Below are 14,786 nucleotides of genomic sequence, written 5' to 3'. Positions count from 1 at the left end.
TTATTCATAATCTCCTTGTGTTTGCCTTTTTGTTATGCTAATATGCTTCTGACTTTTGTGCAGTGCAAGTGTAGATGGGCGGTTATATATATGGAAGATTACTGAAGGGCCAGATGAGGAAGATAAGCCACAGATAACAGGAAAGATAGTTATCGCCATTCAGATAGCAGGAGAAGGGGAATCTGTTCATCCACGAGTTTGCTGGCATTGTCACAAACAAGTATATATTCTTCTAATTTTTAATTCTAATCATAAATGCAGCATTTATTTTGGTTTGAAATTATTTCGTTTAATACTTTGTGTTGTTTCTATTAGCAATTAAGTCATCTGAATACAATTTTTTTACTTTAATAATTTACACATTTTTCACAGGAAGTTCTAGTAGTTGGGATTGGAAAACGTATTCTGAGAATAGATACTACGAAAGTTGGAAAAGGAGAAGTCTTTTCAGCGGAGGAACCTCTCAGATGTCATGTTGAACAGCTGATTGATGGGGTCCAGTCTGTTGGTGAACATGATAGAGAAGTGACTGATTTGTCGATGTGTCAATGGATGACCACCCGTTTGGTTTCTGCTTCAATGGATGGCACGGTTTGTCTACATCCTGAAAGTTTTGCTATTTATGGTCTTTTAGTTACCCTTGTGGCCTTATTTATATTGCTGTCTGCTCAATCATCTCAACATATTCGTGTTGGCTATACTAATGGTTTATTATGTAGGTAACAAACAAAGATTTTGTTATTTTAGATAAATGAATGAAAGAGGGTTAGTCATACCATATCACTTCGTATAAAATGGGGAAATGTAGAAAAATTAGTTAAAAAAGCTTTCATATTAAGAGCATCAATTCAATTATGTCTTACCTGTGTGCTCCTGTGAGTATATTTATTTACTGATTGTGATGGATCGTAAATGTTATGACTCCGGCATTTAAATATTGTCCTTTAAGTTTCCAATGACAGCAGTGTTGTCCTTTAAATGAAGTTTTTGGAGGTGAGTTAAACATGTTACTAGGATTCGAGGAGTAAGGGCTTAAATGGCTCGTTTGCACTCGTCAGTGTGTACTATATTGTTTTTGTTCTTTTATCAAAATTTTGAAATGATGCTTTTGAATTATTTCTCTTGTTTATTTTATTCATTTATTTATATTGAGGAAATAAATTTTTACTACTTTGGGGTTTTAATGTCTGCACTCCAATTATTGCTCATGCTCCACCTGCAGGCTGTAGTTTTTTAATGGAAGAAATGGCAAAACTGCCTTTAGTTTAAAGGTGTTTATTTTCATCTTCTTCTTTGAACAACTGATCCATCCATTCTTTGTCGGAACCCCAGGATAGCTTAAAGAAAATGTCCTTATCTGCTGTGTTTTTGCTGTCTGTCCAAATATTTTTATTAGATCCCAAGCATTGCAATCCGAAATGAATTCTCTGGGATGTTCTATTTTGCATGACCATTGCCATCTGAAGGAAAGAAAATTGTTTGAAATACTTGAGAAAGAAAGCCATTTTTAGGCTCTGTTTTTTCCCTTTCAAACTTTTTTGTGTACTAGTCTGTAATCAAGTTCAGCAAGCTTCCTAAGGGCATGCCAAGACTTATTAAACCAATCTCTAATTGGCCATGCTTTATGCTGCAATTGGCAACAAGCATATTTTTCATAATAATACTATTACTAATAATAATCTTGATTGGGTTCGGGTTGGGTTCATATTGCTCAACGCCTTTGATTAAGCCTGACCAAGACTGAGGTCTGATTTTAGGCCAAGTCCAATCCGAGCAACAAAAAAGTCCCGAAGTCTGTTCAGGAAAAAAGAAACATAAGAAATAAAGGGACTGGACTCTGTTGGGTTCGGGTTGACCAGCCAAGCTGCAACCCTAATCCAAACAGGTTTCATATTTAAAATATTCAAACCAAGTTCAGCAAGTTTCCTAGGGCATGCCAAAACTTATGAACCTCATTTTCAATCAACCATGTTTTATGACCATGTTTTTCTCTTGAATTAGGCTTTTGTTTCCAATATTTACATAATAATACTATTACTAATAATAATCTAGATTGGGTTCTGGTTGGGTTCATAGATTGAGGTCTGGTTGAAAGGTTTTAGCACAAGCCCACCTGAGCAACAAAAAGAGTTCCCCAAGCCCGTCCAGGAAAAAACACGGAAAAGAAAAAAACGGATTGGACTTTGTTGGGTTCGGGTTGCCCAGCCAAGCTGCACCCGTAATCCAAACAGGTTTCATATTTAAAATATTCAAACCAAGTTCAGCAAGTTTCCTAGGGCATGCCAAAACATATGAACCTCAATTCCAATCAACCATGTTTTATGCTGCAATGCTGTGACAAGCTCTCCTCTTATCATAGATGTTCATTTCATCTCCTACATCACGGTCAGTGTATACCATGCTTACCATGCTCCGCAATTGCTCTTACATTGGTGACAAAAATGAAAATCCTGTAACTCAACCAATGGTACCAAGTACTGACTACTACTTTTACTCATGGTAAACCTTAGAATTGACTTAACTTTCAAGTGATCCAGGGGATTTGAAGTATGAGGTCATTCAGTAGCAGTTCTACATTGAAATGGAAATCTGAAAGTAGTAATCTATGTGTAAAACATGGCCTGGGTTTTTGATCTTTTTGGTAATCACCTTCTGATATTAAGGGATGAAAGTAATAATGATTTGTTTTGAAGTTGGGCAAGCAATGGACCTTCTCAAAGAAACATTTGATGAGAATGTACAGTCTTGCTGTTTTGCATTTAAACTTGCAATTAAACAAGCAGAAATGACCTGTTGCTGTATTGCATAATCTCCGAGAAGTTATGAAATTCCGGAGGGCTATGTGCCACTTCAAGCCCCTTGGGTTATTTTAGCTTAAATTTGCCCTGCATCTCAATACAACAACAACAACAACCACAACCAAGCCTTTTTCCCAACTACTTGGGGTCGGCTACATGAATCCTATGTTTCCATTCTGCTCTATTTAAGGCCATAGCCTCAGTCGAAGGATGCATTACCATGATTTATGCAAATATTTCTTCTGCTGGTACTGAAATATTAGATTACCATCTTCTCTTGGAATTGGGTAGCAGCTAACTGGTGCAGTGGTTCATCCCTCAAAAGGACAGGACAGAGTGGTCTTTCCTTCCCTTATAGCCATGTAACACCTTCATTTAGAAGGGCTTGCTCTTTTAAATTTTTTTAAGCCAAATATCTGATGCATGTGATTTGGTTTACAGCCGATCAAAACCCCTCCAGCAAGGTATTTAGTCCTCAAAATTTGTACCTGAAGGCATTCTCTACCCAACCTTTGTTGTCACAGAATGATAGTTGCCCTAATTGCCAAACCTCCAATCTCAGTCTTGCATTTCAAGATCTCAACTCCTTATATTCTCATCTGTAGTCTAAAGTTAGCCTGGAGTAGCTCTGGAGAAAAATTGCTAGCCCTTGCACAATATTGTTTTGTTCAGTGGCCTCAATCATTTATAGTCTTCACTATTTCTTGTTTAGTGGGTTTATTCAAAATTTTCCTTTTTTTTTGTCAATATTTGATGGTACTTCTTCAATATCTATATGTAAGTGCATGCAAAGAATTACATATACTGTTGGAAAGAGCTTATTGTTTCGGAACATGCTCATTACCATTATCTGGGTAATAGAACATGTAGTTTTTCCATCTTGGACTCACCCTGTAAGGTCACTAATACAGTCTTTTCCACACTACTTAAAGATTCTTGATGCACGTCTGCGTGTATGCCTTCATGCATTTATTATTTGTAATGATTTTCTTTTTGATCCATGTCCCTGACTGTGCATGTGAAATATCTTCATCAACAGATAAAGATTTGGGAAGATCGCAAGCCGCTACCACTCATGGTATTGAGGCCACACGATGGCAAACCTGTTAATTCTGTTGCATTTTTTACTGCCCCTCACCGTCCGGATCACATTATACTTATCACAGCGGTACATGCTCTGAGAATATTTTCTTTTTTCTTTTAATATTTTCATCTAGTATGCTTCAGGCTGTAACTATGCTAATTCAACTTGAATGTTTAATATTTCTGTCTTTTAGGAGCCTGCTATTATCTAAATTTCATTTTGATTTTATATTTTTCACTTGTGTACAAATTTTTTATTTAACTTTGACAAATTTTGTCAGAAGAGTTTTAATATGCTTTTCAACAATGTTTTTTGCATGGATAGTATAATCCATTTAATTTTTTAAAGGATGTTCACAGGGGCCTCTGAATCGGGAAGTGAAGTTATGGGCGTCAGTAGGTGAAGAAGGCTGGCTGCTTCCTAGTGATGCTGAATCGTGGCAGTGTACCCAGACATTGGAATTGAAGAGTTCAGTTGAACCTCGAGTGGAAGAGGCCTTCTTTAATCAAGTTGTTGCCATGTCTGAATCTGGCCTTCTCTTATTAGCAAATGCTAAGAAGAATGCTATATATGCTGTACATATAGAATATGGTCCTAACCCTGCAGCAACTCGAATGAATTACATAGCAGAGTTTACTGTGACCATGCCGATTTTGAGTTTTACTGGAACAAGTGATTTATTACCCCATGGTGAACATATTGTTCAGGTTTACTGTGTTCAGACACAGGCTATTCAGCAGTATGCACTGGACTTATCCCAGTGTTTGCCACCACCACTGGATAATGTGGTGCTAGAGAAGTCAGACTCAAGTATCTTCCGTGATACATCTGGTACTGAAGGATTTGCAGCTTTGGAGCCATCTGATAGCAAATCTGCTGAGATGCAATCAGCTAGTTCAGCACCCAAACCATCTATATCAGAAAGTAGTTCTGAGAGTGCAACTATGCTGAGGCATCCTGTGAGCTCCACTTCTATGGAGGGATGCACTTCACCAGAGTTGATTATGGAATCTAAACTTATTTCTTTGCCAGTGGTAACTAGTGATAATGATATTACTTCTGTTGCATCACCACGTCTTCCTTTGAGTCCAAGGTTGCCCCGAAAACTCTCTGGTTTGAGAAGTCCAGTGAACAGCTTTGAACCAGGTCCCGCACTCAATGATCGTGGTGGAGATAAACAAGTTATTGAATATTCAGTTGACAGGCAAATGGATACCATTCATACACACTTGTCTGATGTTCCTTCCTTGGGTGATGATTCAAGGAATAATGAAAACAATGTTGCACATGATAATATTTCCACTGTTCTTAATCATCCTATCAAGTTCAAGCACCCAACTCATCTGGTAACTCCGTCTGAAATATTGATGGCTGCTTCCTCTGAAACTGCTCATGTTAATGAGAACAAAAGCGAGGGAGAGCCAAATATTCAAGACGTGGTTGTCAATGGCAGTGTGAATAATGTTGAAGTGGAAGTTAAGGTTGTGGGTGAAACAGGATTTAATCAGAACAGTGAACATGGCTCTCGAGGAGAATCTCACAAGCTCGTGTTGGAAAATAAGGAGAAATCTTTTTGCTCGCAGGCCTCAGATCTTGGTATTGAGATGGCCACAGAGTGCTGTGCATTACCAGCAGAAATGTATATTGTGGAGGAATCTCGGCAAGAGGCTATGGCCCAGCCTTCAAGTGCTGAGGGAGAAGTCGAGGACTCCACAAAAGATATCACTCGAAAGGATGCAGATTTAGCTATGCCTGCAACAAATCAACAACCACTGGCACCAATCTCAAAAGCAAAAAAGCAAAAGGGGAAGAATAATCAAGGATCAAGTCCATCTTCAGCATCCCCAAGTGTTTTCAACTCAACAGATTCTTCTAATGAACCAGGCGTCAGTTCAAGGATTCCCTCTATGGAAGCTGCTTTTTCTCAAATTCTGGCTATGCAGGAAATGCTTAATCAGGTCATTGCTTCAAGTTTGGCATGTGCATGATTTCCTTAATATATTTTTATCAGTAGTTACTTTCTGTGGAAATGTTTGCATGCTGGAACTGGAAGTGAGTTATATTATTTAAAGAACAAATACTGCAGTCTAATTGAAGAAAATTTTAGATAATTTCCGGACATGTAATATTTGGTTCCTTTTAAATTATGATCCTCTTCAATTATTCTTATTGGTGGCTTTCTTAATTTAATAATAGCATCATTGTGTTCCTTTAAAAATATTCAAATTTATCATCTCAGGGGGCCATGTTTAATTCCCTTTCATTTGTTTTTATGGTGTTCTGTGTTTAGTTTTGTATTTTTGGTCATTCCATGTAATTATATTCTGTTGAAAATTTGCTGATTTTTGCGTGTTGATTTATGTTAATAATTTTCTTATGTCACACTATAGCGATGTACATATGGCCCTCCATTGGGATTTTATTTTTATAATTCTTGGGATTGAAAATGATGGAAGAGCTCCCCTTTTTCCATACCGATTCTTTCTGTACTAGTTGTATTCCTCTTATGTTCAATGTTACAGTGTATGCTGCAAACTAGGCTATTAATTTACATCGGCAATTCACCAGCACCTTTTTTTTTTCCTTGAAAGGTAATTCACCAGCACGTCTTGGTAACAAAAGTTTGTTTCATTTATGTATTATATGTTAACGTGAATTCTATGTGCACAGTAATCTGCATCCTGTATTCTCAACATCTCTTTGCCCTTCTATTTCTTGCAGTTGACAACCATGCAGAAAGAAATGCAAAAGCAGATGCAAATGATGGTTGCCATCCCGGTTACCAAAGAAGGCAGAAGGCTAGAAGCAGCCCTAGGGAGAAGCATGGAGAAAGCTGTCAAGGCCAATACTGATGCTTTGTGGGCTCGTTTCCTAGAAGAGAATGTGAAACAGGAGAAGTTAGTACGAGACCGTACTCAGCAAATAACAAGTTCGATCACTAACTGCATGAACAAAGACTTGCCAGCTGTGCTGGAGAAAACAGTGAAGAAAGAATTTGCCATGGTTGGACAGACTGTAGCTCGCACAATTACTCCAGCAATTGAGAAAACAGTATCTACAGCTATTGCCGAGGCCTTCCAGGTTAACCTTCTGAATATCTCAGTTTTCTTTTGGCATTTATCTTATAGGGAACTAAATTTGATACAATGTGGTGCAGAGAGGAGTTGGTGACAAGGCAGTGAACCAACTGGAGAAATCGGTTAATTCAAAACTTGAAGCTACTGTTGCCAGACAAATTCAAGCACAATTTCAAACTTCTGGCAAGCAGGCTCTTCAGGTATGCACAGGTTTATGGTATCAGTTAATATGTGACCGAGCTATGTGGAACATGTAGTTAACTCTCAAGTGTTTAAGTAGGAACTAAGCTTAATCTTGTTATTTTTTGTTTAATCTAATATTTTTTCCCCTTTTCGTGTCATTAATGCCAAAATTTGTTGATGGATTTTGGTTCCTTGATATTTTATAAATCATAAGTACTTTTTTGGTAATTCGAGCATATTGATTTTATCTAAGAAGCACATACACTTCTACGAAAGTGCCATGTCCATGTTGGAAATTGTGCCAGACACGACACTCCATGGACACGTGTCCCATACTTCATGGACGCGTCCATAATAATTTTTATTAATTCTGACACTCGACGGACACATTCCAAACACTTAACTAACACATCCTACACTCTCAAGTACAAGTCTTTATAGAATACAATCATGGATGTGTCCATAATTTAGAAAAAATTTTTTTCAATTAATTCAGACACTTGGCCAACCCATTCCGGACACTTAACTAACAGATCCTACACTCTCAAATACAAGTCTTATGGAATAGAACCCTATAACAATCTTGAAAACGATATAAATACTGTTCAAAGTGTCCATCCAACCTCTTTTTCTTTCATTCTTTCTTCTTTTTCTTTTTTTTCAGAGTTGATACTGTATACATGTCATAATATGTAATGGAACTTATTAGCATGACAAAACTACAATTATAATGACAAGCCGGGAGAGTAATAATAATAAGGTATTCAAGTAATTCTCTCCTCTAAATTATGTAAAATGTTCCAACTGTTTTGTTTAATAGAATTGTAAATGCTAATTTACATTTATATTAGCCATGTCCTACTTTTTATGATTTAACGGGTCCGCGTATCGTGTCCGTGTCCATGCTACATAGATTTCTATATTCTTCCTTTTTTTTTCCCCCTATTTGTTTGTAATTTCTTAATTTTCGGCAGAGCCAACTGTTACCAAATTTGCACATGCACAGTCCAGCTTTTCTTTCTCCCAGCTGATATTGTCTTTGTGAATGATAAGTTTATCATGTTTGTTTTCCTTCTTTTGTACTCTGGAAATTTCTGTTTTAATGTAGTTAAATGTCACAAAGAATTTAATGAACTATCAAAATTATCCATGCAGGAGACATTAAAGTCTAATCTGGAAGCTTCTGTAATCCCTGGATTTGAGATGTCATGCAAAGCTATGTTTGAGCAAGTTGATGCTACATTTCAGAAAGGAATGGTAGAACACACAACTGCAGCTCAGCAACAATTTGAATCCACACATTCTTCATTGACACTTGCTTTAAGGGTATGTAGTCCAGTGCCTTGTATGACCCAAATGCGCGTGCCTGTCAAATGTGTTTTGTGGCTAATTGTATTTTATGTTCCTATTCTTATACTAGTATTTTATTAGTTAATTTTTTTATTTATTTATTTTTTATTTTTTATTCTAGGACATGACATTACTATTTTTACGATGGTGATATCTTTCTGTCAATCTGTTTGCTGTTGTCTTGACTCTTCACTAATTATTTGCTATACGAATGACTTTCAACCTCTGATGTTATCCTAATTCTGCAGGATGCCATTAATTCAGCTTCATCAGTGGCTCAAACTTTAAGTGGGGAATTGGCTGATGGTCAAAGAAAGTTGCTAGCTCTTGCAGTTGCAGGTGCAAACTCAAAAGCTGTAAATCCGTTGGTTACCCAATTGAGCAATGGACCTTTGGGTGGTCTCCATGATAAGGTTTGTTCAGCCATGAAAGCAGTAAATTCTGGAAACTCCAATTAATGTTATTTGCTCTTGTAATGTCATTCAAATTTTTCGTGCTCCGTCTGTGGAACAGATCGAGGCACCTTTGGATCCAACCAAAGAGCTATCTAGATTGATATCTGAACGTAAATACGAGGAGGCTTTCACCACAGCCCTACAGAGAAGTGATGTTGCAATTGTATCTTGGTTATGCTCTCAGGTACACATACATATACAGCATTAATTATTATTATTTTTTTGTTTGCACAATTTTGTTGAGGATTGAGATGTGCAAGTGCCACCATGACCAGGCGTAACTAAGGGCAGTCTAGTCTTTTAGATTTTTCCTTTTATTCTCTATTTTTAATTCATTTCACATATGGAATTTGTATCATCTTGATGCTCCCAAGTTCTGGCAGAATAGTGAATAGGTGGTATGTAGTTCTGAAAGATATAGGCTTCGTTGGATAGGTGGGATGGAAAAGAAAAGTGGTTCTAACATTAGTTATGATAGAAAAAAAAAAAAGGAAAATAAATGATAGCTTAATCCTTTGCTCATGTTTGGATAAATTATGATAGAAAAGAACAGAAAGGAAAGGATAACAATAACCCCTATTTTTGTTTGGAAAACATAAAGAAGAGAGAAGAAAGGAAACTATCTTATAAAATTTACTATCATACTCTTTAGCATTTAGATTACAAATAGAACATGTTCTACGCCTAAATTTCTGTACCTTTTGCATTCTAGGTAGCATTCTGCTGAAGCTCCGTGACATTTAATTTAATTGCCTCCAGTTTATGTATATTTATCCAAAATAAAAAACCCATATTCTTCATCTCCCTGCGAAAAATATGATTGGCCATTCCGGTGAGGTCATTTGCAAAACCTAAAAACTGGCTAGATATGCTTGTGCCCAATATTTTTTTTAAAATAAGTAGGATTGAAGAGGTTTGAAAGAAGGTATAAGAGAGCGGGATTTCTCTGTTCATTTGCTATCTTTTGCCGAGTTTCCTATAGATTGATAGCCATCATCACATTGTTGCAGTAGTTGCCATACAGGTGGATTGTGTTACTGGTGAAGAAGCGGTAGTGCGTTTGAGGGGTAGTGTGTTCGTGGAGCCATCATCACATGGACATAAGTGAAGTGCCATACCACATAACTGCAATTTGTATCAAATTTACAAAATGGGGGAAGCCTCAATCTTGGGTGAGAAACTGCAGAGAGGTGAGAAGATATGTCGTGCAATGATGGCTGTGGATCACCGATGACAGGGCCGACATTGAACTATGAGAGAGAGAAATTGCAGGCGAAGGAGTGCATTGTGGCGCTGAATAATAGTGGTTGTTCTTGTATAAGACGAATGGGAGAAGTGAAGATGGATATTATTACCCTAGGATTCAAATGTCATTGCAATTTTCTTCTTTACAATTTTAAGGTTACTTCCAGTATTTTGGAAGTTTCATTAAAGTGGCTATCCTTTCTCTCCAAATCCTCCCACTTTTGGAATGATAGTGAAAATGCAATTTGAGGGGTTAAGTAATCCCTTTAAATCCCTCCTTTTCCTTTATTTTCTTTCTTTAATGGTAAACCAAACATGAAAATAATATCCCTCCATTTCTTTACTTTTCTTCTCCCTCCATTTCCACCAATCCAAACGAAGCCTAAATGATGGGTGATTAATTCTTTTAGAGAGTGAGGGGCTCAAGTTTGTCAGGTGACAGCCTTGTAGTACCAATATACCTGACCTCCATTGAGGTTTGCAATCTGGACCCTTAGATTAAATATTGGTAAATATTATGGTTAACCTCCCATGAGGTTTGGCAAAGAATACATGTAGGTTCAGTCAGTTAATGGTCCGTTAGGGCGGTTAGAGAACTACTGATTTAATACCGAAATTGCCTTTTCTTTAGGAGCAAAGTTAGTGCATTACCCGTCAAACATATGGAATGATCAATTTAACTTTATCATATATATACACATCACGGAGGCCGTCCTTCCCCACCACCACTACCACTGTAACCTATCAAACATATGGAATGACCAATTTAACTTTATCATATATATACACATCGCGGAGGCCGTCCTTCCCCACCACCACTACCACTGTATAACCGCCATGGTGTCCACTCTTCTCTGTCTTCTCTCCACCACCAATTCCATCGCTCTCTCCCCCCACCCCACAACCCCCAATCTCTCTTTCTCTGTCCACCATTGCCGCCCACCACACCAGCCCCTCTCCTTCTACAACTCTCTCCCCCCTCATACTCAACCCATATGGCATAAAACCAACTTTAGATCATGAAAGTAATTTAAAGGAAAATGATCATAGGAAAACTATGCCATTAGTTACAAAGAAACTATGCCATTAGATACGAAGAGTGTGTGTGTGTGTGTGTGTGTGTGTGTGTGTGTGTATATGCATATACAGAGGTCCCAATCATTTTGCAACCACCATTATTGTTGGACTTTGAACTCAATCTCCCATATATATGCCGAGAAAATTCAATCAAGTAACCAAACTGGCAGCATACTCTCTCTCTCTCTCTCTCACAACACACACACACACACACACACACACATCCTTAGATGGTTTCAGATCCCATCCAAATCCGAGCTCTGATGCTCATCACTTGCTGCATTTAATTGTATTGCACTTAACCTCTTCCTTTGTTAGAAAATTCCTGGGACTGGTTATTAGAATTTAATGATTTTTTTGTACCTATTAATTCTCAAAAAAGAATATGGTATGAGGAGAATTCTGAAAATGGCAGCTTCCTCACAGTCTTTCTAGCTATAAAACCAACCAGAGGGATATTCTCTTATATTGACTTTGTCGAAGATTTTGGTGATTTGAGAGGAGGAAAACAGAGGTGGTGACTAGCGGGATGAGGAGAGAGAGAAAGAACTAAGTATAGCAGCAGAGAGTTGAGAAAATGGTGGGCAGTGGTTGAAGGCGCCATTGGTGGTCATAATTAGAAGAGGGGAAGCAACTCATTTTAATCTGTTGCTTTGCAACATACATACATTCATATATCTTTATATGATGTAATTTTATGTATATTAACTGTAATATATAATTGTATATAAACATAAACTATAATATGCATATATTATATATATATACATATATATGTTTGTAAGGTGAGGTTATGGGTCAAGTGGTGGTGGTGGTGAGGTGGAGGAGAGGGAGAGAATTAAGGTTATTCTTTCCAGTAAATAAGATAATTAAGGTTTCCTTGGGGCTGAAGTTGATTGTAAAGTGTGAAGGGTAATCGTGTCTTTTAAATATGGCCCTTAGGTCCAGTTTTGATGGAAATATGAACCGAGCCACTCTCGGTCCCTTGGCCTATCAAAGCTCCAGTCATGGCTCCTATTCAACTTCAAGAAAAAGAAAAGTATGGTTCCTTGATAATGCTGTATATCTGAAATTTCAAGCTTTAAGGTATCCTTTTAAATGGGGGAAAAGGGCTGTGAGGTATTAAATATAACCTCCCCCGATTCTATGAAGTAATTGAACAACAAATGGATGATAAATACCCAAACCCTTTGTTCATATGAAAACACCTCCTGTCACCATATTAGAACCTCAGGAAAATTATTTTTTTAAAGATCCGTATTTAATATTAGAATTTGGACATCTTGAATCACCAAACCCCAAAACACATATATCGGAATAGGACTCAATGATTGACGAAAAACACAACCCATTTCCCATTTCCAGTTTTAGCAAAGCCAATCAAATCTTCAACTAGACCGTGGGTAACTTCTTGGTACCTGACCTGTTCTTGTATATTGGTCTTACATTTTCAAGCGTTGAATAACATGTTTATTGGTAAGACTTCTGGTCTAGGTTTTGAAAGTGTAGACTTCCATTAATATCCAAAAACCATTCTCTTTCGATCTCTTTGAAGCTTTTATCCAAAATCGATGTTTAATACTGTTCTATAATCAAGATTCATATTTTGGTTCCACACCGTCTCAATTCCTGCTGGAGATTTTACTTTTCTAAAAAAAAGTTAAATCAGCTGTTCTCTTGCCCTTTGTTTTTTTTTTTGTTTTTTCCTGGCAGGTTGATTTACAGGGGATTTTGTCGATGATTCCTCTCCCCTTGAGTCAAGGAGTTCTGCTCTCTCTTCTGCAGCAATTGGCCTGTGATATAAGAAAGGATACGCCTCGAAAACTGGGGTGGATGACGGACGTTGCAGTTGCTATAAACCCGGCAGACCCAATGATTGCCGTTCATGTTCGTCCCATATTTGAGCAAGTATATCAGATACTAAACCATCATCGTAGCCTCCCCACCACCAGTGGTGCTGAGCTTTCAAGTATTCGTCTTGTCATGCACTTGATCAATTCCATGATGATGAGCTGTAAATGATCTTCCCATTTGTGTACAACTAGTAGGAAGGTTTGTACAAAATAGTGGCGGTTTTGTACCTTAATTTGGTTGTCAGAATCTGCAAGTGACCACCTTGTGTTTTATACAAGTCCACTCCTATGTTTTCTGACGAACAATTTCCCTTCACACTGGAACATTTATTTGATGTCTCTTCTCTGTCGAATGGATAAAATTGTTAGATCTGCTCCTCCCCGCAAGTGACCTTGGTGGTAAAATGTTTGCCTGCCTAGTATAGAAAAGCATTTTCATTTTTGAAGCAGTTACTGTGCAAGTAAGGACACAAAGGTAAAAAGTGTAGGAGTAAGCAAATAAAAAAAAATAAAAAAAACCAGAAAACTAAACAAACATATGTTCCTGTTATTGAATTAGAAAAAGCATGTAAGGGTTAAATTCAATACTTCCATTCTTTTTGACACTTAACCCCATTTATTTCTATTAGGTAGGGATGGTAGAATGCGTCAGAAATTATCAACCTGTCTATATTCGTCCGTTTTTTAATAGTTATGGGGTCAAAAGTGAGTTGGGTAATTTTTAACTACTTAATTTGAGGGTCAAGATGGGTTGGATATGATTACTCATATTCAATTCATATTTCATCCGTTACATAATAGACATAAAACACACATTTATTTTATATTACACCCAACTTATTCTTTTTCTCACGAAGGGCTGCAAGTTGGGCTGGCCAAATCCAGTCCAGTCTCGGATCATATTTTGGGCAGGTCGTGCAGGTTTCATGGGTCTTCTTTTTTTTTTTTTTTTTCTAACAAATATACAAATTACATTTTCTTTTTCCATGTTTCTAACCATTAAATTTTTTAAGAAAATTTTAATTTTTAAACATCAAAATTTTGGGTGGGTCGGTCGGGTTTCACGATTAATTTTTTTTTTTTTTTTTTTTCAAATATGCAAATTACATTTTCTTTTTCTATGTTTGTAAATATCAAAATTTTTAATAAATTTTTATTTTTAAAAATCAATATTTTGGACAGGTCGATCGGGTTTCACGAGTCAATTTATTTTATTTTTACAAATATACAAATTACTTTTTCCTTTTTCATGTTTGTAAACATAAAATATTTTAAGAAAAATTTATTTTTTAAACATCAAAATTTTAAGCGGGTCAGTTGGGTTTCACGAGAATTTTTTTTTTTGTTCAAATATACAAATTACATTTTCTTTTTCCAAGTTTGTAAACATTAAAATTTTAAAGAAAATTTTATTTTTAAACATCAATATTTTGGGCGGGTCGATCGGGTTTCACAGGTCAATTTTTATTTATTTATTTATTTTTTTACAAATATGCAAATTACGTGTTCCTTTTCCATATTTGTAAACATCAAATTTTTTTAAGAAAATTTTATTTTTTAAACATCAAAATTTTGGGCCGGTTGGTCAGGTTTCATAGGTAAATTTTTTTTTTTTTTTTTTTTTCAAATATGCAAATTACATTTTCTTTTTCCATATTTGTAAA

General features: G+C 36.6%; 1 protein-coding gene across 1 annotated transcript; it reads left to right on the top strand.

Annotated features, from left to right (window-relative positions):
- Window positions 1–58: 58 nt before the first annotated feature.
- On the top strand, window positions 59–13,475 carry LOC132290973 (enhancer of mRNA-decapping protein 4-like; the record flags this gene model as incomplete). Its single annotated transcript, XM_059790172.1, has 10 exons — window positions 59–220; window positions 373–591; window positions 3,838–3,966; window positions 4,242–5,840; window positions 6,604–6,963; window positions 7,040–7,159; window positions 8,298–8,468; window positions 8,741–8,905; window positions 9,006–9,131; window positions 12,983–13,475. Coding segments are annotated over 10 exons (3,360 nt in total), but the record flags the coding sequence as incomplete, so codon positions are not given.
- Window positions 13,476–14,786: the final 1,311 nt, after the last annotated feature.

Source organism: Cornus florida, unplaced genomic scaffold, assembly GCF_030987335.1.
Source record: "Cornus florida cultivar Cherokee Brave unplaced genomic scaffold, ASM3098733v1 CherokeeBrave_3.0.0_Hap2_scaffold_286, whole genome shotgun sequence".
NCBI classification, from domain to species: domain Eukaryota; kingdom Viridiplantae; phylum Streptophyta; class Magnoliopsida; order Cornales; family Cornaceae; genus Cornus; species Cornus florida.
This window is presented reverse-complemented; position numbering and strand designations above follow the sequence as displayed.